The sequence below is a fragment of the Bos javanicus genome, chromosome 23 (assembly GCF_032452875.1).
Source record: "Bos javanicus breed banteng chromosome 23, ARS-OSU_banteng_1.0, whole genome shotgun sequence".
Lineage (NCBI taxonomy): Eukaryota > Metazoa > Chordata > Mammalia > Artiodactyla > Bovidae > Bos > Bos javanicus.
Window position 1 is genome coordinate 12,765,818 of NC_083890.1, and position 27,298 is coordinate 12,793,115.

The 27,298-nt window shown below is 39.7% G+C and overlaps 1 protein-coding gene across 1 annotated transcript in view; it reads left to right on the forward strand.

Moving 5' to 3' along the window:
- DNAH8 (dynein axonemal heavy chain 8) overlaps nt 1–27,298 on the forward strand; it is a 325,600-nt gene that overhangs the window by 147,397 nt on the left and 150,905 nt on the right. Inside the window, exons 49-57 of the mRNA XM_061398067.1 lie at nt 3,006–3,252; nt 3,379–3,620; nt 3,724–3,864; nt 5,605–5,842; nt 9,715–9,857; nt 10,782–10,916; nt 11,644–11,766; nt 19,135–19,348; nt 24,353–24,462. Of these exons, the coding sequence (XP_061254051.1) occupies nt 3,006–3,252; nt 3,379–3,620; nt 3,724–3,864; nt 5,605–5,842; nt 9,715–9,857; nt 10,782–10,916; nt 11,644–11,766; nt 19,135–19,348; nt 24,353–24,462 (1,593 nt within the window). The remainder of the gene's footprint in view (nt 1–3,005; nt 3,253–3,378; nt 3,621–3,723; nt 3,865–5,604; nt 5,843–9,714; nt 9,858–10,781; nt 10,917–11,643; nt 11,767–19,134; nt 19,349–24,352; nt 24,463–27,298) is intronic.

Sequence of the window (27,298 nt, forward strand, 5' to 3'; positions counted from 1 at the left end):
GCCTTCGTGGGGCATGGAGCCCGAGGAATCTGGGGCTGCTACCCTGCTTCTGCTTCGTGTGTGGGCGTGTTCACACCTAAACTAAATCCTTTGCCCGTGTCTCTTGGTGTGTTTCTGTCAATTACATTTTATCCTTGTGACAACCTATCAATGATTTTATCAAGCAGATCCCTGAAACTGTTGCAGAGTTGCTGAATTAAATCCCTATGAGCTTGACACATTGGGAGTATTTTCCAGTGCCTTGGAAAATGAAGGCATTGAAATTGTGGAAAGTGTCAAAACTGCATTTGAAAAGTAATGATTCTTAACTTATTCTTTTAACCAGTGCAAGTGTATGAGACAGATTCAAATCTTACAAAGAAAATATATTGGGAGAAATCAACGTATTTTTCATCATCTATGTAATGGAAATCATTCCATTTAAAAAAAATTCTGGGAAAACCTCACTTTACATGTGATGTGCATACAGGTGAATTGAGAACTTCAGATGTACAAGCTGGATTTAGAAAAGGTAGAGGAACCAGAGGTCAAGTTGCCAACATCCACTAGATGATAGAAAAGCAAGGGAATTAAAAAAAAAAAAAATCTACTTCTGCTTCATTGACCATGCTAGCACTTTTGACTGTATGAATCACAACAAACTGTGGAAAATTCTTAAAGAGATGGGAATACCAGACCACCGTATCTTCCTCCCGAAAAACCTGCATGCAAGACAAGAAGCAAGAGTTAGAATCGGATATGGAACAATGGCCTGGTTCAAAATTGGGAAAGGAGTACATCAAGGCTATATATTGTCACCCTGCTTACTTAACTTCTATGCAGAGTACATCATGAAAAATGCCAGGCTGGATAAAGCACAAGATGGAATCAAGATTTCCAGGAGAAATATCAATAACCTCAGATATGCAGATGACACATGTCTAATGGTAGAAAGTGAAGAGGAATTAAAGACCTTCTTAATGAGGGTGCAAGTGGAGAGTAAAAAAGCTGGCTTAAAACTCAACATTCAGAAAACTAAGATCATCACATCCGGTCCCATCACTTCATGGCAAATAGATGGGGGGAAAGTGGAAACAGTGACAGATTTTATTTTCTTGGGCTCCAAAATCACTGTGGACAGTGACTTGCAGCCATGAAAGTAAAAGACGCTTGTTCCTTGGAAGAAAAGCAATGACAAACCTAGACAGCATATTAAAAAGCAGAGACATCACTTTGCTGAAAAAGGTCTGTATAGTCAAAGCTATGGTTTTGCCAGTAGTCATAAAGGATGTGAGAATTGGACCATAAAGAAGACTGAGCACTGAAGAATTTATGCTTTTGAACTATGGTACTAGAGAAGGCTCTTGAGAGTCTCTTGGATAGCAAGGAGATCAAACCAGTCAATCCTAAAGGAAATCAACCCTGAATATTCATTGAAAGGACTGATGGTGAAGCTCCAATACTTTGGCCACCTGATGCAAGAGCTGACTCATTTTAAAAGCCCCTGATGCTGAGAAAGATGGAGAGCAAGAGGAGAAGGGGGTGAGAGAGGATGAGATGGTTGGATGGCATCACGGACTCAATGGACATGAGTTTGAGCAAACTCAGGGAGATAGTGAAAGACAGAGAAGCCTGGTGTGTTGCAGTTCATGAGGGCGCAGAGTCGGACATGACTTAGCCACTGAACAACAATGCACACAGTATACTGAGCACTGAAATCTTAGTTCTCTCAGTTGGTGGGGGACTAGAATATTGTGTTGTTACTTAATGTCAAACACATTACTGTTGAATATAACATGGCCAGTACCTCTGTTGCTTTTAAACTATGGATTACAGAGCTAATACATTTCTATCTAAAACTTAGGAAAGTAACTCAAATTTTACTCTGATCAGCTATGAGACCTTTGACTTTTTGTTTTCATTAAGAAAACTGTAGAGAGGACTTTGTAACAGACACTGTCCATGCTCTTTGTATGTCTCCTTGAATCTCTCTTACCTCAACCTTGCACTCCTTCCCTGACTTCTAGAACTGTGATTCCAATCCCAAACACACCACTCTCTGCAGGAGGGTCAGTGCCACTTTTTCTGGAAGGTGCAAAGTGCAGACAGCGCATGGGAGTTTTTTCTCCCTTACCCCCAAACAGCCCTTCCTTAGTTAAGGACATATGGGTGATGTGGGGAGTTCCCTGGTGGTCTAGTGGTTAATACTATGCATTCCCAATGCAGGGGGCCTGGGTTTGATCCCTGGTTAGGGAACTTGATCCTGCATGCTGCAACTAAGAGCTGGCACAGCCAAATAAATAATTAAAAAAAAAAAACAACAGAACACTCGATAAAGACTTATGGGTGATGCAGTCAAAAAGTCAAGTTCTCCTGCTTCCAGTTGAAACAGAGAGGTATAAAGGTGCCCCGAGGGCCAGCCTTAAGTCTCCCCTGTACAGGATTTTTGTCTTCAGTCACACCACGCTTGACCTGTCCCCGTTCCTGTCCTTCCCTTACTCCATTACAAGTTTCCCTGATGATCACTCTCTTGTACAGGAAACTCAACGTCCAGCTGTGCCTCTGGGGAACCAGAAGGCTGATGTTTAACTTGGGTCTTGGCAGAGATGCTGTGTATCGCTGCTTTCCACCACTAGGGGGCGGTATCACCACACGTGATACAGAGAAAGCCTGTTTGTGGAAAAACCACTTCTATGTTATCAGCAAACTGAAATGACAAGGAGTTTGTCATATCAAGTAGTTTGAGACGCAAAAACTAGATCCTGAATTGATTACTTCCAAAATGTAATTAAAGTCCCACATTGTCATCACTTTCTCACTTTTAACATTTTAAAAGTTTGCTACTCACCTTCCATGAAACAAACAGTTTTGGAGGGGTCATATTCCATTTTTAAGTACTGAACCAGTTACTATCTAAAGCTTTTAAGATCCTGTTTAAAGCTTTTAAAATTTCTTCACATGACTTCTATGAACGTGTGCAGGAGACTCCTAAGTTATATTTTTTGATTGATCATCTCATTGTGTAGTTGTATGAGACGTCTCTGGTCCGTCATGGTTTGATGACTCTTGGGCCCAGCGGGTCTGGGAAGACAATGGTCATAACAATCCTGATGAAGGCACTGACAGAGTGTGGAAGGCCTCACAGGGAGATGAGAATGAATCCCAAAGCTATTACGGCTCCTCAGATGTTTGGCCGACTGGACACAGCGACCAATGACTGGACAGACGGGATTTTTTCTACTCTGTGGAGAAAAACATTAAAAGCTAAAAAAGGTACACGCAAATTCTTTTCTGCTGATCATTCTTTTTTCCTGCCAGTTTATCCGCAACTCAGTATTTTAATTTTCTTTTTTGATCATCCACAGGTGAAAAGTGATTTTCTGTTCTTATTTTTGGCAGGTGAAAACATTTTCCTCGTTTTAGACGGCCCTGTGGATGCCATTTGGATTGAGAACTTAAATTCCGTGTTGGATGACAATAAAACCCTCACACTGGCCAACGGAGATCGCATCCCCATGGCCCCAAGCTGCAAGCTTTTGTTTGAAGTCCACAATATCGAGAACGCCTCTCCAGCCACGGTTTCTAGGATGGGCATGGTGTACATCAGCAGCTCTGCCCTCAGCTGGAGACCAATCCTGCAGGTGGGGACTGGAGACCTACAGAAGCGCATTTAGTATCTTTCCATGTCTCGCTTTCTCCATGTCTTGCTCTCTTATAAACAGAGATTCTGTTTCTTTGCTGTAGGCATGGTTGAAGAAGCGTACTACTCAGGAAAATAATGTATTCCTAACTCTGTATGATAAAATATTTGAGGATGCATATACATTTATGAAACTGAACCTCAATCCGAAAATGCAGCTCTTAGAGTGCAACTATATTGTGCAAGTAAGATATGTTTTTTGTACACTCATTGCTTAAGATTTGAAATTCCCCCCACCTCCCCCCCACACACTCAGTTGCAGTCTAGAGGTATCTGAAATGGAAGGTTCACAGAGTACATCAAAATCTTTCTGTGATGTGGCAGTGAAGCGTCTGAGAATTTGGATTCCTATTAAAGATCTTATTGATTCACTTACTGCCATCTCTTCATGAGTTTCACCTCCCAGGGCGGTATTGTCAGGGGAAGCAGAATGAACTATCTTTCCCACCATTCAGGCTCAGTCTAACCTTCCCAGAAAGAGTGTCCAAAAATGAGAGCAGACAAGATAAATAGAGCTGGTAGTTCTACAGAAAGCACAACAAGGAGCTGGTGGCAAGCAGGAAAATTTGGGTGGAAGTCTCGGCTTTGCAAATTTAGTGTATGTATTAGATAGGGAAAACCTTGAAGCAGCTCTCCAAGTAGTTTGTAACCTTATATTTTCCCCCTCTACTCAGTTTTCCTTTTAAGTCTTTGGAAGAAACAGAACAAATCGTGAATTTCTTTCTCTTTCTTTTTTTTCTGTTTCTTTTATATATTTTTTTAAAGATGTATTTGTTTAATTGGAGGATAATTACTTTGCAATTTGATGATGGTTTTTGTCATACAGCAATATGAATTGGCCATAGGTATACATGTGTCCCCTCCATCCTGAACCTCCCTCCCATCTCCTTCCCTACCCTATTCCTTAGATTTTTCAAAGGCTCTCCTGATTCTAGTCCATATGTGATCTCTCATTATCCATTCTAGAGCTCTGATTCTCTGTCAGTGTGAAGGACGTCAGTCAGGGAGGCTGGGTGGCTTAGAAATAATTCATGAAGCTCACAAATCATTGAAATGATTTTATTTTGGAAGACAAAGGATGTCTTACTGTAGATACTTTTTTTCTTTTTTTTTTTTTTTTTTGATGCCATGTGGGAGTTGACACACTTTTTCTTGAAGGGGCAAATAGTCAATGTTCTAGGCTTTGCACAATTTTCCATCCCAACCCCTCAGCTCTACTGTTGCAATATAGAAACAGCCAGACGCAATGGACGAGACTGACTGTGTTTCAGAAACACTTCATTTGCTAAGCAAGTGGCTGGCCCCTGGGGCCACAGTGTGCTGAGCCTTGCAACATGTTAAAAATAAATAAAATCTTTGATCTATAAAATTTGGAATAACCAAACTTTAGAACCAGAAACTACCTAAGGAAGCATCTAGTCTAGGCTTTTTGCTTCTCAGATCAGGAAACTGAGACTCAGAGATGTTAGTGGCATGAGTTGGGGGAAGAAACCACACCTCCGCATTCCCAGTTTGGTGTCTTTTCTGTGCAGTCATGCTAAGAGTCGGACACGACTGAGTGACTTCACTTTCACTTTTCACTTTCATGCATTGGAGAAGGAAATGGCAACCCACTGCAGTGTTCTTGCCTGGAGAATCCCAGGGACAGGGAAGCCTGGTGGCCTGCCGTCTATGGGGTCGCACAGAGTCGGACACGACTGAAGCGACTTAGCAGCAGCAGCAGCAGCATGTAGTCTGCCTAAAGCAGAATGACTTTTCTTCTAAATGCCACTGGCTGTAAGACACTGATCAAGCCATAACTGGGGATATATGGATTTGTTTTCTTCTCCCGTTCTCTCCTTCTTTTAAAGTTATTATTATATTTAAATGTTTATTTTAAAATCTAAATATAACACTTAATGTTATTGTATTTTAAATATTTTCAGTCTCTCAATCTTCTGGAAGGTTTAATCCCCTCCAAAGAAGAAGGTGGCATTTCGTGTGTCGAACATCTTCATAAATTATTTGTGTTTGCTCTAATGTGGAGTTTAGGAGCCCTTCTGGAACTGGAAAGCAGAGACAAGCTTGAAGCTTTTATGCGAAGTCATGAAAGCAAGTTAGATTTACCAGAAATACCTAAAGGGTTGACTCAAACCATGTATGAGTTCTATGTTACTGATTATGGTAAGCACAGTGACTTACGTCTGAAAAAAAAAAAAACATTTTTTTTAATGGAATAGAGATAAACTCCATAAAATCTTCTATGGGAAATATTAAACCAATTGTGAGTAACATAATTGCTAATACTATTTTTAAATTGCATCTATGGAAACAAGACTAGGATTTTGCATATGAGCTGGGAATGGTTATAGAGGCTCTTGACTTCCCCTTTTGCAGTTATCTAAGTGAAGTCTACCATAAATAAGTTAGCAGTACCTCTTTTTCTATTGCTTGAAGAGGAAGGGTAGAAGTATAGAGAACACAGATTCTTCATGATGCAAAGTGTGGTAATGCAGTCTTAGAACTTCTTTGTTGGAAACATCAGAATAATCAGAGAATGAAGCAAGCAGATAGGGACCCTACTTATGTGTAGTAGACTTGGCAAAATCCCATGCCTCGGCTCCCTAACCCACCATATGTGTCAGGGCTCAGCTTACTGCTCCCTAAAAGAAGCTAATTATGAAATGAATCCTTAAACCTAGATGTTAATTCTCTTACAATCTAGAGCCAATCCAAAGATGGTTCTTTGGAAAGAGCGGTAAAATTGGTCAATTTCTTACCAGAGATATTAGGGGGAAAAAAGAGAAGAAGTAGATTACCATGAGCCAGGTTGAGAGAGGAAGCATTACTACAGACCCTAAAGATGTTAAAATAAGAAGTGATTATTAGAAACAATGTTAATGAAAGTACATTTGACAGTGTAGATGCTGGGCATGTATTCTAGGGGTGGAAGATTGGATTAACGTTTAAAAACCAGTCAGTGTAATTCACCATATTGATATACAAAAAACCAAGCAATTTATGTGTCATCTAAATAGATGCAGAAAGTACATTTGACAAAATTTTAACATTCTTCTATGGTAGAAGGATCATCTTTCTATGATAAAACTATGACAAAACTCGCAGGATACTAGAATTAGAAACTTTATCATTATAATAAAGAATATCTTCAAAAAAGCTAAATTATACTGAATGGTGTGCTACACTCCGTGGAGTCACACAGAATCAGATGTGACTTAGTAACTCGACAAATACTTAATGGTGAAAGACTGAATACCTCCAAGGTTCAGAAATAAGGATATCCTTTCTCACAATTTCTGTTCAGCATTGTACCAGATGTTTTAGCCAGTGCAAAAAGGCAGTAAATAAATAAATACAAACAAACACACAAATGAAATATCTACAAATTGGAAAAAAACAAGTAAATTTCTATTTACTTGCAGATATGATAACCTCCATCCAAAATGTTGTTAGAACTAGTATAATGAGTTTAGCAAGGTCACAGAATGAAAAACAGTATATAATAATAATTTGTATTTCTGTATGCTCGCAACAAATTGGAAACTGAAATTTTAATATAGAATTCAAAATAGCATCCAAAAATGAAATATATAGGGATGAATTTAATGAAATATGTATAAAATTTGTATACTGAAAGCTGTAAAACTGCTGAGAGAAATTAAAGAAGCCCTGAATAAATGGAAAGATAAATCCGGTGTACAAATCAGAAAATACAGTATTGTTAAGATGTTAATTTCCCTGAACTGATCTATACACTTAGTGCAATCACAGTGAAAAATCTCAATAGGCTTTTTTTTGGTTGAAATTTATAAATGAATTATAAACTTTTATGGAAATGCAAAGAATAACCAAATCAATTTTTAAAAAACAAAGGTGGAACACTATGTCATGATTTCACTAAAGTTAACATCTCCTTAGAAGTCACTATGAAAATAAAATGACCCATTTTGGCCACAGAATGGAAACAAATATTTAAGAGACATATATCTGATAAAAGAATTTTATCCAGAATACATAAAGAACTCTTGCAATTCAATAATAACTTTAAATAGATGCTGTACCAAAGATTTATGAATGGTGAAAAAAAGAATATGAAGAGATATTCAACATGATTGGTCATCAGGGAAATGCAAATTAAAATTGCAATGGGGTATCACTTCACAGTTGCTAGAATGACTAAATTCTAATTAATTTAATGCCTAAAATGGGAATATCAGTAACCTCAGATAGGCAGATGACACCACCCCTAAGGCAGAAAGTGAAGAAGAACCAAAGAGCCTCTTGATAAAAATGAAAGAGGAGAGTGAAAAAGTTGGCTTAAAGCTCAACATTCAGAAAACTAAGATCATGGCATCTGGTCCCATCACTTCATGGCAAATAGATGGGGAAACAGTGCAAACAGTGGCTGACTATTTTTCTGGGCTTCAAAATCACTGCAGATGGGACTGCAGCCATGAAATTAAAAGACGCTTGCTCCTTGAAAGGAAAGTTATGACCAACCTAGACAGTATATTAAAAAGCAGGGACATTACTTTGCCAACAAAGGTTCATCTAGTCAAGGCTATGGTTTTTCCAGTAGTCATGTATGGATGCGAGAGTTGGACTATAAAGAAAGCTGAGCACCAAAGAACCGATGCTTTTGAACTGTGGTGCTGGAGAAGACTCTTGGGAGTCCCTTGAACTTCAAGGAGATCCAACCAGTCCATCCTAAAGGAGATCAGTCCTGAGTGTTCATTGGAAGGACTGATGTTGAAGCTGAAACTCTAATACTTTGGCCACCTCATGCAAAGAGTTGACTCATTGGAAAAGACTCTGATGCTGGGAGGGATTGGGGGCAGGAGGAGAAGGGGACGACAGAGGATGAGATGGCTGGATGGCGTCACCGACTCAATGGACATGAGTTTGGGTAAACTCCGGGAGTTGGTGATAGACAGGGAGGCCTGGTGTGCAGTGATTTATGGGGTCACAAAGAGTCGGACACGACTGAGCAACTGAACTGAACTGAACTGAAAATGGCAAGGTTCATAATACCAAATTCTGGCAAGAATGTGGAACAAGTGCAGCTCTCACATCCAGCATTGTGTCCACTTTGCTAACTACACAGTGGTGCACAAGATGCAGCCTCTATGGAAAACCCTTTAGCCACTAATGTTTAATCCTTAAAACTTAAACATACACATAACATAGGACTCCATAATTTGCAAGGAAAGTTGAAATCAAGGCTGTTCCTCCAATGATGAATATTTGCTTTGCTGCTATCAAATGTGTACTCTTCCTCTCTCTTTCCATGCATTCTATGTACACAGTTACTTTTTGGGTAAATTTCTGAATTGTGGTTTTTTTGGAAGATCTTTAAATTGGCAGTTAAATTCAATAATGCAATCAACAATGAGGGTCATTCCATTTAAATGACCACAATATAAACATCTCTGGCCAAGTTTGCATGACTAACAGCGATGCTGACACCATAGATTGAACGGTGCTTTCCAGAGATGCTAAAATGTAAATAAGATACTTTTCTTAGAATTGATGGAATATACTTATAATGCTTATTATAACAATAATGTGGTGGTTGTGTTAGTCGCTCAGTCATGTATAACTCTGCTTCTCTGTCCATGGATCCTCCAGACAAGAATACTAGAGTGGGTAGCCATTCTTCTCCAGGGCATCTTCCCGACCCAGGGATGGAACCAGGTCTCCTGCACTGCAGGCAGATTCTTCACAGTCTGAGCTAACCCATCCTTTTAGTTAATGTGGCTTTCTTAGTAGATACTAAATGTATCATTGGTTGTAATTCCATTTTAGGTCAGAGCTCTTTAGATAAATAATAATTTAAAGATTATTTTTTAAAGAGGCAAAACAAATTTAAATTATCAGATGCCATGTACATTAGCTTAGCAGATAGGTTAATATGTTTCATGAAGATGTTTTAAATGTTTATTTCTGTTGATTGTTTATAGCACTTATATTTTTGTATTCTGAGATAACTTTTGAAGAATGCAGTTTTATTAAGATCCGTTTTAATTATTGCATAGGTGATTGGGAGCATTGGAATAAGAAACTTCAGCCATATTATTATCCAACTGACAGTGTTCCAGAATATTCATCAATTTTGGTTCCAAATGTTGACAATGTTAGAACAAATTTTTTGATAGACACCATTGCAAAACAGCATAAAGTAAGTTTGATAGTTTTGTTGACTGAAAAAAATGCACAATCTAAAAGCTGAGAGTTATGTTATTTTTTTTATTTAAATGTATTTATTTTAATTGGAGGCTAATTACTTTACAATATTGTACTGGTTTTGCCATACATCAACATGAATCCACCACGTGTTCCCCATCCTGAACCCCCCCTCCCACCTCCCTCCCCGTACCTATTTGGTGGACATTCTTCAGACTTCAAGTCCAGGACACAGCATCTCAGATAGTGTTCTGATGAGGCAGAGTTTTGGGGGGAGGTCAGAACATATAGAAATTTTTGTAACCAAAGACCAGGTAGTCGGAACATCATGAAATGATGTTTTTTAATGAAAACAAACAAACAAACAAAAACCCAGGTGTCTCAAGTTAAGGAATTTAGCACTTTCCATGTATGGAAAGATTCGGGTCTGGACTCACTAAAATCATCCCTTTGATATGTGGGGCCAGTAGCCTGTGTTTACTGAGTCTCTTAGATCATTGCAGACCATGTAAGAAGCACAACTCTTTTTACAACCACAAGTGGGAAGAGTAAAGTACAGAGGGCTGGAGGTGGTGTCATTTCAAAGAAACCTTTTGGCAAGTGAACTCCGGTTCCCAAAATACGCTCGAACTCTGCTGATTTTCAGCTTGCTAAGGAAAGTGGATGTCTGCCTACAAAGTCCCTCCCCTGGTCACGTGACCACTCACCCACATTTTCTTCCAGTACATTTTCCTCCAGCATGCATTGTACATTTATGGCTTTAATTCAACTAGGATTTATTTTGATGTAGGTTTAATTCTTAAAAGTAACTAAAACCTACCGTTAATTTATAGAATGAAAGAATGGCTACTAGAACCATAATATGTTTAAAACTAAACATTTTATAACACCTTTTAACATGATTATCCTGCCATTGCAGGCTGTTTTACTCACAGGGGAGCAGGGAACTGCAAAAACTGTAATGATTAAGGCCTATTTGAAAAAATATGACCCAGAAGTACAGTTATCTAAAAGTCTAAACTTTTCATCTGCCACAGAACCAATGATGTTTCAGGTAAAATCTATCATTTGCAGTAGTCATTAACTTATTAAATATATTAAGTAGTTGATACATGTATATGCAAATAAAGCATTGATATATATAGTCCCTCAGTATCCATGGAGGATTAGTGCCAAGACTCCTGGGAGTACTCAGTTGCATACAGTGGGTAGTGTTTTCGAATAACCTGTGCATATCCTCCCATATACTCTAAAATAATCCCTAGATTATTTATAGTACCTAATATATGATAATTCTATGTAAATGGTTGTAAATGCTATGTGAATAGTTTCCAGTGTGAGACAAATTCAAGTTTTGCTTTTTGAAACTTGCTGGAATTCCCCCCACCCCTGCCCCCAATACTTTTGATGGAAGTTGGTTGAATCCAAGGACTTGGAAGCCATGAATATGAAGGGCTGACTGTAGACGCATCTTGAAAGAATCAGTATTGCAGTTGCCATTCAGCTATTTAACTTTCCTAAGGCTGAGACTGAAGCCACATTCAAACAGCATATTTTGGCCTAATAGTGAAGTTGAAGCTGAACATTGGAGTGTCGTTTGATGTAAATTAATGATAAACAGTCCAACAACTGATTTTTTAAAGTTCACAGTATTTATTTGAATAATAACATCAGCCATTAAATAAATAAGTCAGTTATATTCTACTCTGAAAAGCATGCTCATCATTTTTAGAAATGGACTGAAGTGTAATGCATAAAACAGACTGTTTCCTTTTCTCTAGAGAACAATTGAAAGCTATGTGGACAAGCGGATGGGAAGCACATACGGGCCACCTGGAGGCAGAAAGATGACTGTATTTATTGATGACATTAATATGCCCGTGATTAATGAATGGGGAGATCAGGTATGACTAAAATATCTCATGTGGGTGATATTTAACCAGTATTCTTGGTTATATATATGGGCTTCCCTGGTGGCTCAGATGGTAAAGAATCTGCCTGCAATGCAGGAGGTGACCTAGGTTCCATCCCTGGGTCAGGAAGATCCCCTGCAGAAGGAAATGGCAACATGCTCCAGTATTCTTGTCTGCACGATTCCATAGACAGAGGAGTCTGGTGGTCTACAGTCCATGGGGTTGCAAAGAGTCAGATACAACTGACACTTTCACTTTCACTTGGTTATATATAAAGAGATCAATAACCGTCACTTGATTAAGCCTAGTAATAAATTCTCAGTCTTTTTTGACCTCTTGGTGATAGGTGACATTCTCCTTTCTTGAAATCCCTGTATGCTTCTCCCCATGTTCCCTTTGGTCTCTTTGGCTGCTTGATTTCAGTGTACTTTCTGGCTTCTCTCTTCCTTTCCCCAGGGTTTTATCTTTGTTCTCTTATTTCTCACTCTACATACTCTTTTCCAGGAGTATGTGATGTTTAGAAAACACTGAAAAAAGGAGATAGCTCTTTTATACACCACTGACCTATTTGTGATCGTCTATCAACCCCAGACTCACTTCCCTTAGAGGACCTCACAGATGCTACCACCTGGGTTCAGCATGTTCATGGTGGGATCCCCAACACCTCTTCCCACTGCTGTCCACTGCCTTTTCAACAACATCCACCGGAGCCCACCAGGACCAGTCACATCCCTTCCACCAACATCAGGTTTACCTTTGATGTCACCAGGAGGTCAGGACTCCCAGGTCCATCCATGCTCAGCCTGAGACTAATTCCCATCAGTTCTGCTTGGCCCTTCTCTGACCCCATCTCCTACATTCCCTCCTGAAAACCCTCTGTGTGCCCTCAGAGGTCATGATTCATCCCCAAAGTGAAAAGTGAAAGTGTTCGTCGATCAGCTGTGTCCGACTCTTTGTGACCCCATGGACTGTAGCCCGTCAGGCTCCTCTGTCCATGGGATCTCCCAGGCAAGAATACTGGAGTGAGTTGCCATTTCTTCCTCCAGGGGATCTTCCTGACCCAGGGATGGAACACAGATCTCCTGCATTGCAAAATTCCCTGAAAATTCAGCTTCTCCTCTGAGCTTTTCCTCACCATCTTGCTCCAGTGGGAAACCGAGGATGCTGCTTTCCCTGCATACTTCTCACCTGGATGTGAGGGAGAGGTCCTTGGTTCCCTTGGTGCTGCATCGCCCCCCAACCCCCACAACCCTCCGCCAAAGATTTCAGTCCCTGGATCACTGATACTCTCTGTCCAGGGCTGCCCCAGGCTCTAGGGTCATTTTCATGGTGTGTACAATATGTCATAGCGCAGAGACTCGCACATCAGAGAACCTTGCACATAGTTTAATGCTCTGCTGTCACTGTCTTGAAATTCCTAATGATTTTTGAACAGAGACACTGCATTTTCATTTTGACCTGGGCCCCACAAATTATGAAGCCAGTCCTGCTTGTCGTAATTCTCAGTGATGCCAACCTTTGTCTCCATACATGATCTTGGCCTCTTAGTTCCTTGACCTGGACTCCCCTATAATCATGTCTTCTACTCTGTCTGAATTACTGGCTGATGCAGTCATACCCTACACCTTGTCATTATCAATAACTGTCATCCCTTCATTATCTCAATTTCAACCCTTTTATTCTCTGATCACTATACCCACACTCTATAGCTCATTTCCTGTACTACAGATGGCCATCATCCAAAAAAATCTAAAAACAGTAAATACTGGAAAGGGTGTGGAGAAAAGGAACACTCTTACACTGTTGGTGGGAATGTAAAGAGATACAGCCATTATGGAGATACATACCATTATGGAGAATGGTAAGGAGGGTCCTTTAAAAACTAAAAATAGAACTACCACACGATCCAAAAATCCCACTGCTGGGCATCAACCGCTGTTTATGGAGCCATCAAACATCAACCAGATGGAGCCGTCAACCACTGTTCCTACCATCATCAAACTCTCCTTCATTTCTTCTCATTTCCTCACTTTCTTCCTTCCCCCAGCTACAATTCCATAATCTATCATTATAATCATGGGAGCGTATACCCTCGACTCATCCGTGGAAACCCTAACCATGTCACATTCTTGTTAACCCTTTTTGCTCACCGCCTACCTGCACCTGTGCAGTTAGACTTAGCTGGAGAAAAATACGCAATACTGGTTTCCCTTTAAAATCATATTTATGGACCTCTGCTAAGCTCTTGGTACTGCCCAGAAATTGCACTGCATGCTTCGTGTTATGTATCTTTATCCTGTCTATTCCTGTCCTGGCATTTACTTTCGGGCTCCTTTCATACTGTCTTTTTCTCAGACCTTGGACACCATCGTTTCCTTGCCCTCAGCTGATCATAGAAGTCCCGCAGTCTTCTTCCTATTCCCACTGAGAACACATTGATTTTTGTTCCCTTTTGTTTTCTTTCCTATCCATTTACTGCAGTCAATTTCTGTGTTTTAGTGGTTACCCTTGACAGTGCCTCCTGCATACATAATCTGAAATAAAGAAAGTCTAGCCCTTCTTTCCCGTTTTGTATATCCAGTGACCTTTGAACACTTCAATTTCCTTTATCTTTCTTCTGATTTATCCTTTTATTGTTGACTTGTATTTAAGTCTATATCTCTCTTTGTGTTACCATAAATTGTATTGGTCACCATTATATTGTATAATGCCAGTTTTATTTTTATAGGAGTGTAGTTGATTTGCAAGGCTGTGTTAGTGCAGGTGTTCAGCAAAGTGAATCAGTTATGCATATACATAAATCCACTCTTTTTTAGATCCTTATCCCACCTAGGTCATTACAGAGTACTGTGTAGGGTTTTCTGTGCTATACAGCAAGTCCTTATTATCTATTATGTTAGTGTGTGTATGTTAATCCCAGCCTCCTGATTCATCCCTGCCCTCCCCACTTTTCCCTTCTGGTAACCATAAGTTTGTTTTCTACATCTATGACTCTGTTTCTGTTTCGTAAATAAGTTCACGTATATAATATTTTTTTAGATTCCACATATAAGCGATATTGTCACATTTGTCTTTTTCTGTCTGGCTTATTCAGTTGGACAATCTCTAGGTCGATCCATGTTGCTGCAAATGGCATTATTTGGTTCCTTTTTGCGGCTGAGTAATATCCCATTGTATATATATTCCACACATTTATCCATTCCTCTGTCAGTGGACATTTAGGTCACTTCCATGTCCTGGCTATTGTAAATAGTGCTGCAGTGAACACTGGGGTACATGTGTCTTTTTGAGTTACGGTTTTCTCCAGATAGATGCCCAGGAGTGGGATTGTTGGATCATGTGGTAGTTCTATTTTTGGTTTTTTAAGGAACTTCCATACTGTTCTCCATAGTGGCTGTACCTCTTTACATTTCCACCAACAGTGTAAGAGTGTTCCCTTTTCTCCACACTCTCTCCACCATTTACTGTTTGTAGATTTTTTGATGATGGCCATTCTGAACTGTGTAAGATGATACCTCATTGTAGTTTTGATTTGCATTTCCCTAATAATTGGTGATGTTGAGCATCTTATCACTTGTTTTTTGGCTATCTGTATCTCTATTTTCAAAGCAACCTCCCGTGAGACATTATTTTTACTGTTTCTTTTTTAAGATTAAAAAAAAATGCTTATTATTTATTTATTTTTGGCTGTGTTGGGTCTTCATTGCTGCGAGAGCTTTTCTCTAGCTGTGATGAGCCACTGCTGCTGCTGCTGCTAAGTCACTTCAGTCGTGTCCGACCCCATAGACTGCAGCCCACCAGGCTCCTCCTTCCCTGGGATTCTCCAGGCAAGAACACTGGAGTGGGTTGCCATTTCCTTCTCCAATGCATGAAAGTGAAAAGTGAAAATGAAGTCGCTCAGTCGTGTCCTACTCTTTGCGACCCCATGGACTGCAGCCTACCAGGCTCCTCCGTCCATGGGATTTTCCACCCCACTGGAGTGGGGTGCCATCGCCTTCTCCGTGATGAGCAGGGGCTACTTTCTGGTTATGGTACGTGGGCTTCCCATTGCAGTGGCTTCTCTTGTCGCGGGCACAGGCTCTAGGGCAGGCAGGTGTCCATAGTTGCGCCATGTGGGCTCCGTGGTTGCAGCCCCTGGATTCCAGAACACAGGCGCAGTAGCTGTGGTGCACGGGCTTAGTGTTTCCACAGCACATGTCATCTTCCTGGATCAGGGATCAGACCCATGTCCCCTGCATTGGCAGATTCTTTACTGCTGAGCCCCAGAGAAGCCCTACTGATTTTTACACTCACTCTCTGTTTGCCTGACTCATTTCTTTACCACTTTTTTCACTCTTTATTCCTCTTTATTCCTGGGCCTCCCATCTGATATCATGTTTCTTCTACTTTTAGAACTTCCTTAGGAGAAAATCTTTTAATAACAAACTTTTGTTTTGTTTGATTTTGGAGGGTTTTTTTTTTTTTTTTTTGATCTACAAAAGTCTTTATTTTTGAGATTGGCAGTTATTTTCTTTCATCATTTTAAATATATGACTTCTGTCTTCTGTTTTCCTTGTTGCTGTTGAGATGTCAACTACCACATTGTACCTCTGAAGTAAATCTGCCTTTTTCCTCTTGCCACCTTACTTTCCTATAATTTTTTTCTCTTTTGAATTATGTTCCTTGGTGTAGATTTATTTGTATTTATTTGCTTGGGATTTATTGGAACTCACCAATCTGTGGATTTGTCTCTTTGTCACGTCTAGAAAATTTTTATTCTTCTCTCTACAAATATTGCCTCTGCCTCACTTACTTTCCCCTCTTATCACACTCCCAGTGTGTGTTAGATTTTCTTCTTTGCCCTCTATGTTTCTGTACTTCTCTTCTGTACATCTTAACCTTTTCTGTGTCCAATGCTTATAGTCTAGGTAATTTTCTCCTCTTCTATCATCCATCTCACTAATGTTCTTCTCTGCTTTCTCCACTCTGCTGTCAAATTCATCCACTGAATTTTAATTTCAATTGCTGTTTGGTTCTTTTTTCTTTCTACTATGTTATTACTTTTTACAGTTTTTATTCCTTGCATCTATTTTCAAATCATTGCCTATTTCTTTCTTTTCTTTTCTTTTTTTTTTTGTAGCCCTATTAGAGTTTTATTATGTTTATCTCTTCAGCAACATTTTGTGCCTACCCTACACCAGCAGGCACAGGTAACCCGTTGAACCCCATTCGTGATTGGGATCGGGGATTGCAATTATTCCCCATGAACAAGGATGTCCGGGGCTGCACGCGCGCTACACTGCCTATTTCTTTCAACATGTTGAGCACAGTTGCTTTAAAGTCTGTGTCTGTTACTATCATCATCTGAAGTCCATAACATCTGTGTCTGTTCTCTTTTGTCTCAATAGGTCTTGTTCATACTCAGAGTGTCTTGTTGTCTGCATCTTTGACTGCTTCCAAAGTCATTGCCCTTGAAAAATTACCTGTGGCTGTTTCTTAAAGCTTCAGATGAATGTGCCCTTAACCAGATAGGTTTTGAGTTTTCTTCTGTCGGATTCTTAAATGCTTATTCAGCCGGGATCACCTCAAAGAAAGGTTAATATCTGAGCGTCTCTGGCCCAGCCAGGCCATGCATACTCATGGTGCAAGTCTATTCCAGTGTCATTCTGAGGCCACAACCTCCCAAGGAGACTTTGCTGTTCTTTTTCTTTCCCTTTTCCTCTCCCATTCAGCAGGGATCCTGGTCAGATAAACCTTTCAGCAGTTCCTATAAGGTGAGGAGAGAGGGAAGCATATTTAGTTATCTAAAAGATGAAGAACTCCTGAATTCAGATTTTTAAAAAATCCAATTAGGAATGCCTAGTTGGATGTCCAACTTAACATGTCCAAAATGAAATTCCCGTTACTCCCCAAACCTACTCCTACAATAGTCTTCTCCATCTCAAGAAATAGCAACTTCGCATTCAGCCTGTCTTCAAACTATACGGAAGTCTTGACCACTACTCATCACTCTATTGCTAAAGCCTGGTGCAAGCTGCCATCTCTCTTCTTGATTATTACACACATCTCCTCATTATCTCCCCATTTCCCTTGTGTCTCTCAAGCTATCTGCATATCAGTAACCAATTAAAACACGTGTCAGATTGTGACACACTCCTCTGCTCAAAATTCTCCCCGGAGATGCATAGCATATAAACGCCAAAATCCTCCCCGTGATCCAAAGACCCTACACTGATCTCATCTTCCCATGAATCTCCTCCAGCCACATTTACTGATTCTTATACACATGGAATGTAACATTTACTCAGAGCCTCTTCATCTGCTGTTTCCTCTGCCTGGAATGCCTTTCCCCTAGATATCTGAATGGTTAGCTTTCTCACTTCCTTCACGTTTTTGATTATATGTCTTATGAGATGAAGCCTTTCCTGCTTCCACATTCAGTTGCATCCATGAGCACTGCCTGTTTCCCTTCTCTGCTCATTTTCTCTAAAGGACTTATAACATACATATATATACATACATACATACAGGTGTGCACATGTATGTTTTGTCTCCACCACAAGAAGGTATGCTTCATGAAGACAGGGATTTTTGTCTGTGTTTCAACAGGGCCAGACACAGAGTAGCCATTCATTAAATGTCGAATGAAAGAGTGTTGTGTTTGAAGGGCTTGTATGTTATCTATTCAGAGATGCCCAGTAGGAATTTGGATGTACAAGTGTGGAGTTTGGAAGAGAATCTGAAGCTTGAGTTACAGAGTTGAGATTCTTTAGGATATACAGTTGAGATAGAAACAGAAAAGAAATAGAGAAGAGCCAAGGATGGGAGCCTGTATAAAGATTACAGCTGAGGGATGAGTGGAGAAGAATGTCTTAGAAAGTGATCCAGGGTCTCAAGATGAGCCTTGGAAGAACCAAATCTCTAGAACTAAGAGAGGAAAAAAATTCAATACAGCGGGAATGTTAGCAGTGGCATAGGTTGTAGAGAAGAAAGCTGGGGATATAAAATCCAATACCAAAACAGTTAGGAGTAAAAGTATCGCATAATCTGATTTAAGGTATTTTGAAAAGTTGAATGTGAAATGTGAAAGATATCTGTAGTAAAACTTGTAACTTTGAGAACTCTTGTAATTGTACCAAATATTCTGTAATTCCTTTATCTAAATTTATCAAAGTGGTAAAGAGTGCATTGGATTTGCACCAGGTTTAGAGTTCGTGGGTGGTACAATTTAAGTTAAATTGCCTTGAAGGCAACATTCACAAACACTTCATTGAAAAGAGCTGAGCATTTTTTTTCTGATGTCATCTGTACTATTTTATAGGAAATTTAGAGAAAAATGGTAGTGATGTGTTACTAAAATATTACTGTTTAAAATTCCAGATAACTAATGAGATTGTGCGACAGATGATGGAAATGGAAGGAATGTACAGCTTGGATAAGCCTGGAGATTTCACCACTATTGTTGATGTACAGCTCATAGCAGCAATGATCCATCCTGGAGGTGGTCGAAATGATATTCCACAACGTTTAAAAAGACAATTTACTGTGTTTAATTGCACATTGCCTTCAAACGCTTCAATAGACAAAATCTTTGGTATGACAGTTCTTGGTGTTTAATTTTTTATTGCATTACATAATGGACATAAACCATGCAAAACCTTATTTATGAGATAAAAAGGCTCAGTGTGAGGTAGGATTAAGTATCTGAAATGGACAACTAAGTGCCAGGAGCTAAATACTAAGAAGAATCGTGTTTATAGCCTGTCGTAAGACTCAGGAATATTTAGAAATAGTCTTGTTTAAGGTTAGCTTTAGAGATAAGCAGACCTTTGTGTTCTGGTTTTCTTGACATGATTAATCAGAGAAATTTGAGCTAATGAATGACAGCACATTGATCACGGATTAACAGTATAATACACCAAGTCAAATGCAGCACTTTGCTATGTTAGTGAAAATGATATTTTTTTTGGAGTATAACCTTGCATTCTTTATTAAAGAATATGATTCTTTTAAACATTATAATTCTTTTAAACGTTTACAAACACCCAAGGCATGTACACAGAGTTTTGTCATTGTTTTTGCCAAAACAAAATCATATTATATACATTTCCTTTTCAACTTGAAATTTTCTTTAATAAAGTATAATGAACATCCTTTCAGGTCAGTAGTTATTAATCTAACTCATACTTTTTTAAAATTTGAAAATAATATTTTGACACTAAATTTAGGCTCACACAAACCATTCCATAACAGTTATATACATGAAGACATAAGGGAGACTGTCCCGTGCATATGTGAGCATTAGTTGTTTGGCATAGCAAGTACTATAGAGGAGAAAAGAAAATTTTCAGTAAATGGTGCTGGAATATTTAGTAATTCTTATGTGAAAATAATGGAAATTGGACCCCTACCTCACACCAAGCATTATAGTCAATACAGAAGTTTTGAAGGTTTAAATATAGAAGGCAACGCTATAAAACATTTGGAAAAAATATTGGAAAATATCTGAATGATCTCTGAGTAGGAAAGAACTTCTCAAATGAGACTCAGAAAGCATAGACCATAAAGGAAGAAAATGATAAATTTGACTAAAATGAAAAGTTTCTGTTCATTCAAAAAGCAACATTAAAAGAGTATTAATAAAATAAAGACAAGTCCCAAAATGGAAGAAAAAAATTTCAACATGTAACAAAGCAAAAGACTTAGTAATCTGAATACTCTGAAAATTTCTATGACTCAGTCAGATAAAAAGCAAACATCCTAATATAAATATGGACCAAAAGTCATGCATTTTAAGAAGAGAAAACAAGATGATTAATAAATGGTAAACATTAGAAATATGAACATTTAAAACACCAGGGAAAAGCCATTTATAATCACTAGATTTGCAAAAATGAAAAATTCTGACCAAAATATCAGGCATTGGTGAAAATGTGAAGCAAGTGAGACTCTTCCCTGCTGCTGCTGCTGCTAAGTCACTTCAGTCGTGTCTGATTCTGGGCGGCCTCATAGACGGCAGCCCACGAGGCTCCCCTGTCCCTGGGATTCTCCAGGCAAGAGTACTACTACTGGGAGTATAAATTGCCACAAGCTCTTGATAATGACTGGACATTGTTACTGGTTGTAGAATGTGTGCACACCCACCGCCATTCCACTTCCAAGTATACGCCAGTACATCATTTTCTTCCTTGAGGGTGATGCTTTTGGAATCTCATCTAAGAAGTCCTCTCCTACCTAGAGGTCATGTAGATATTTGCCTATGTTTCCTTCCAAATGTTACATAGTTTTGTCTTCCATATTTGAGTCCTTAATCCATCTGTAGTTGATTTTGTACATGTGCGCCACAAGACTTACACAAGAAGGTTCACAGAATAGTGTTCATGACAGCAAAAACCGTGTAGTAGCCCAAATGTGTATCAACAGTGAAGTCAGATAAGTACGTTGTGGTGTGGGCATACATGCTGTGCTCTGCAGCTGTGAATGTGAACAAAGTCAGCTACATGCTTCAAAATAGATGAAGCCAAGAATTACAACATTAAGGAGAAAAAGCAAGTCACAGAGGAACCTATAACATAATCCCATTAAATTGAATTTCAAAAATTAAAGTTAAGAGAAAGGGATTAAAGTTCAAGAAAATAAGTGGCAGAGCTGTTTTGGGGAAAGCGAGTTGCTGATTCTCACGAAGTCAAAGCAGTGGGCTACCTCTGGAGGGGGGAGGGATTGGACAAAAGAGACTTCTGATGTGCTGGGGCGTTGTGGTACTCCCCTAGTCTACTGGTCTATATGTGAGTGTTTGCTTACTTGTTAAACTATTTTGTACAGTCTTTGATATGGTTAATATTGAAAATGAGATACAGAAACACACTAGAAACAGGCTCAGAGAAGTGAAACAATTGCCCAGTTATGTGGTGCTGATCCTGCTCTCTGGGGCTTCCAAATGGCATTAGTGGTAAAGAACCCACCTGCCAATGCAGGAGATCCAGGTTCGATCCCTGGGTTAAGAAGATCCCCTGGAGGAGGGCATGGCAACCCACTCCAATATTCTTGCCTGAAGAATCCCATGGACAGAGGAGCCCAGTGGGCTACAGTCCATAGGGTCACAAAGAGTTGGACATGACTGGAGTGACTTAGCATACACACATGATCATGTTTTCTGATTCCTGACCCCATACATCTTATATAACACATTTGTGCCACAGGAAGCTGAAAATCTAGAATCAGAGGACTTCAGAAAGAGGCCTTATAGGCGTCTAGCAGAGCCAACCATGACTTTGGACCATTTCACGTTCCCTCAAGGCTGCCCTTCTTTGGTCTATGTGAACAAAACCAAGAGTTTCTTGGGCTGCCCCACCCTTTGCAAACCTGCTATGTGTCTCTGGGCAAATATTCATACTCATTTTCCTCTGAAAATACCATGCTCAGTACTGAACATAAAGCTCAACACCGAGTCTCACTGGCACGAAGTAGGGTTAAATCTTTTTGCAGTCTAACACCAAACACACTTTGAGACTTTAGAAACAGTCTATAGACATATAACACAGTCATTCCTGAGGGTGATCATGTCAGATTCACTGGGCTGGGTGTTTCCTAGGAACCGTTACATCACCACTCAGGCCAGGGTGTTGCTGATTGCAGGTCAGGAGATGGGGGTCCTTACATTCTACTAATGTCAACAACCAATTCCTTTGACCTGGAACATTTTGCTTTACTTATCTGTACCTCCTCTCCTCATCTATAAGACGAGGAAATAGTTCTTTTCTAGCTCTTCTACTCTTCAGCATGAAGGCTGCTTTATGGGTTCCGGAGCCAAGTTTCCTTTAGGTCCAAACCTTAGATCCACCCATGTACAAGCTGGGTGATCTTGGGTAAGTTAGTAAACTCATATTAAAATGAGAATAATAATACCCTCTGTGTCCATCCATGTTGTTGCAAATGGCAAGTCATGTCAGACAGAGAAAGACAAATACCTATGGTCTCACTTATATGTGGACTCTGGGGAATAAAACAAATTAGCAAACAAAACAAAATAGAAACGGACTCATGGATACAGAGATCAACTTGGTGGTTGCCAGAAGGGATAAGAATGGAAGGATTAGTGAAATAGGTGAAGGGGATTCAGAGGTACAAACTTTCAGTTTTGAAATAAATTAGTCCTAGGGTTATAATATACAGAAATGTAGTCAATAATATAGTAATAGTTTTGCATGGTGACAGAGGGTTATCAGGCTTACTGTGGTGATCACTTCTTTAACTGAGGTATAGTTGATTTACAGTGTTGCATTAGTTCCAGGTGTACAGCAAAGCGATTCAGTTGTACATACGTATATATCCTTTTTTTTTTCAGATTATTTTCCCTTATAGGTTATTACAAAATGTTGAGTATAGTTCTCTGTGCTATTCAGTGGGTCCTTATCTATTTCATATATAATGCTGCTAAGTCACTTCAGTCGTGTCTGACTCTGTGTGACCCCATAGACGGCAGCCCACCAGGCTCCCCCATCCCTGGGATTCTCCAGGCAAGAACACTGGAGTGGGCTGCCATTTCCTTCTCCAATGTATGAAAGTGGAAAGTGAAAGTGAAGTCACTCAGTCGTGTCTGACTCTTAGCGACCCCATGGACTGCAGCCCACCAGGCTCCTCCATCCATGGGATTTTCCAGGCAAGAGTACTGGAGTGGGGTGCCATCATATATAATAGTAATGTGTATATGGTAATCTCAGACTCCTAGTTTATCCCCCTCTTTTCCCTTTGGAAACCTTAACTTTATTTTCTATGTGTGTGGGTCTGTTTTGTAAGTTCATCTGTATTATTATTTTTTTTAGATTCCCTGTATAAGAGATATGATGTTTGTCTTTGTTATTGTGTGGTAATCTCTAGGTCCATCCATGTGGCTGCAGATGGCATTACTTCATTCTTTTTGATGGCTGAGCGATATCCCATTGCCCATATGTACCACATCTTTATCTATGCATCTGTCAATGGACATTTAGATTGCTTCCATGTCTTGGCTATTGTCTGTAGTGCTGCAGTGAACACTGGGTGTGGGTATCCTTTCACATTATGGTTTCTCCAGATACATGCTCAGGAGTTGGGTAGCTGAATCACATGGCAGCTCTGTTTTTAGTTTTTAAAGGAACCTCCATGCTGTTCTCCATAGTGGCTGTACCAGCTTACATTCCCAGGAAGTATAAGAGGGCTCCCCTACTCCCTCTACAGCATTTATTGTTTGTGGACTTTTTCATAACAGCCGTTCTGACCAGTGTGATGTTTTGAATGTTGAATCACTACATTGTACACCTGAAAATACCAGAATAGTGTGTGTTGACCATATTTCAATAAAAAATAAGTAAAAATGGGAATAATAATAATACCGACCTCAGATTCTTTCTTGTAGGATGTTGGGAAAATTAAAACGGTTAATACATATAAAATACTTATCAGTGTGTACTAAGCTTTACTGGTCCCACTGCTGACTCCCAGTCTTAGCTGATTCTTTGAGAGAAATTCTTCACACCTTGTAATGATTTATTCACTGGGATAAACATGTACTTTGTGATCTTGAAGTAAGCTTGTACTTTCAATCTTGTTTATTTTTCAGGAGTTATTGGCTGTGGGTATTTTGATGCTTGCAGAAGGTTCAAACCTGAAATATGTGAGATGATTCTGAATTTGGTTTCCGCGAGCAGAATGCTGTGGCAGTGGACGAAGGTACAAAACCGTCCGTTATCAGTAATCAGGAAAAAATGTCACTAATTTCTCAGTGGCTCAGGAAGTTCTCATCACATATTGGGTGGTAGTGTTTTTTCGGGCAAAGACAAATTAGGGGCTTGAATAGATTTATGACACCTTTTCCTTCCAGGGAGCAAATATTCTGACTGAATGATGCTTTCCATATGTATGAGATATTACTGTAAACCAGACATTGCATTCAAGATAAAGTAGAATTTTGCTGAAATGAGAACACTGCTTTTCTACTTGTTTCTCTGATTTGTAACTCTTTATGCCTGTCTTCCCCTCCCCACCCCCAAGAACCAAACTGTGCCAGACACTCAGATGTTCACTGAGTGACTACATGGATTTCCAGATATTCTTAGCTAGTCAGGACTTAAAGTCCAACTTGTGGGTTCCTCTGAGGTGGAGCATGAATTAGTAAATGAATACAATGTACTTAATAAAGTAGTCTAGATTTTACTACAGAGATCAATGCCCTAAGTAAAACTCAGGGAGCATTGTAGCTATCACCAGATGTCTGAAGGTAGACTCATGAAAAAGTAATTAAAGATAGGTCAGAGATTTAAAAAAAAAAAAACACACAAAAAAATAGCATTGATATATGTGCTAAAAAAAAGTGGTGAAGGAGATGAGGATTACTTGTCATAGTTCATACGTTCGTTTGGCCATTTACGCACATCTGGACAGACGCTGATGTCCTGGGGAAACCTGGAATGTGGCAGCCTCTCAGACCCCTGGGTGGACTGGGGGATTTCTTCTGTGTAGCCCCGCTGCTGTGACCATTTTTTTGCATGGGGCCTGCTCCAGACTGGAGTTTCAGAATGTCTGAATGTCTAAGATAATTCTCTGTCATAAGATCCATCTTTTTCCAGTGGGACTGTTGTTCAATTTAACATGCCCTTGTACATATTTTTCTGGAAGGCTTTGGTCTTCCTGGTATCTTTCCATCAAAGCTTCTTTTATGAGTGTTAATCAGTTCCACTTCCTCACCTTTCTTTATCTTTTTAACACGTTTTGCACAAGTTCTCATTTCCACTGCTCTCATCAAGGTCATCAAAGGCCACAATCTTACCAAACCCAGAGGCTGATTTTGTCTTCCTCTGACTTGACCCTTTAGTGGCATTTGATGATCCCTCTAAAAACATTCTTGGCTTCAGAGAGGCCTCATGCTTCTTACCTCACTGGCTGCCTTCTCTAAGTCCCCACTCTCCCCCCTCCTCTAAGTACTGTGGTACGCCTGATCTCCATCCTGGAACCTCATCTCTGCCTCCATTATGACCCAGGTAGCCTCATCCAGCTTCGCGGCTTTAAATGCCATCTCTGGGCTGATGACTTCAAAATCAATACCTCCAACCCAGGCCTCTCTCCTCAACTCCAGACTTGTTTCTAATGGGCTTACTTAGTAGACACCACCACTTTGATATCTAGTAACGATCTCAAAGTTAACGTGTCTCTATCAGACTTTCGTATCTTAATTATCCTGCTTCTCAGGCTAAAACACAGGACTCCATCCTTGATTTCTCTCTTATTCCCTACATCCAGGCCATCAGCAAATCTTAGTAAGCAGGCTTTCAAAGTAGTATATCCAGAAGTTGAGTGCTTACTGCCACCTGACTGTGATCACCCTGATAGACGTTTCCATTCCCTGCCCTCTAGACCAGGCAGCAGCTTCCTAAACAGTCTCCTTGTCCTCCTAGAATCTGTTCTTTACATGGTCCTAAAAATGCTTTTTCAAAAGTACATCAGAGATCATTATTCCCTTTGTTTTAAAAGATAAAAAAGATTAAAAAAAAAGATAATGCTACTTCTCCATTTTATTTATTTATTTTTGGACCCATAGTGCAGGCATATGAGATCTCAGTCCCCTGACCAGGGATCGAACCTGTATCCCCCACAGTGGAAGCATGGAGTCTTAAGCATTGGACCACCAGGGAAGTTGCTTTTTACTCAATCTTAAAATCACCAGTAGATTCCCAGTTACACTGCAGTGAAACATTCCACCTGCCCTCTGCTCTGTCAACCTGAGTTGGCCCCTGCTCACCGCTCAGTAGCTCAGTGGTAAAGAATCCACCTTCAATGCAGGAGACACAGGTTTGATACCTGGTTGGGAAGATCCCCTGGAGTAGAAAATGGTAACCCACTCCAGTATTCTTGCTGGGAAAATCCCATAGACAGAGGAGCCTGACAGGCTACAGTCCATAGAGTCGCAAAGAGTCGGACACAACTGAGCTACTGAACATACATAAACACCCTTCTTTCCTCCCATTGTTCTTCTCCAGCCACACTGCCCTTCTCACTGTTTCTTGAACACCCCAAGTTTTTATGCTTCTGGACCTTTGTACTTTGTTTGACTCTTCTCATCATCTTATCATCAGAGGGGCTTTTTTAGATGATTTTCTCTAAAATAACTGTCCATGACCCCATTACAGGCCTTATCTGTCTCCTGATCCTTCATTTGTTCTTACTATGACTTTTATCATGATTATATGTCTCTCTGTTAGTTTATATTTGTTTCCTATTTATCACCAGGCTCTCCCACTTGAATAGGCCCCTGATGGCAGCAGATTTAGCTGTCCTATTTACCATGATATCTTGGTAAGGGTAGTGGGAGATACTCAAAAATAGTCATAAAAAATGAATGAATCTTCTTCCTCTCCCCAGCCTCAAATAAGCAGACTTCTTTGCATCTTTTCTTCAAATTTCCCATTTTCACAAAGCACTCTTTTAATCCATTCATGCCTAGTCTATCTCTTTACTTTTATATTACTTTACATAGCTTTAAAGGAGAAGCAGGTGAGAAAAAAAAGAAGTT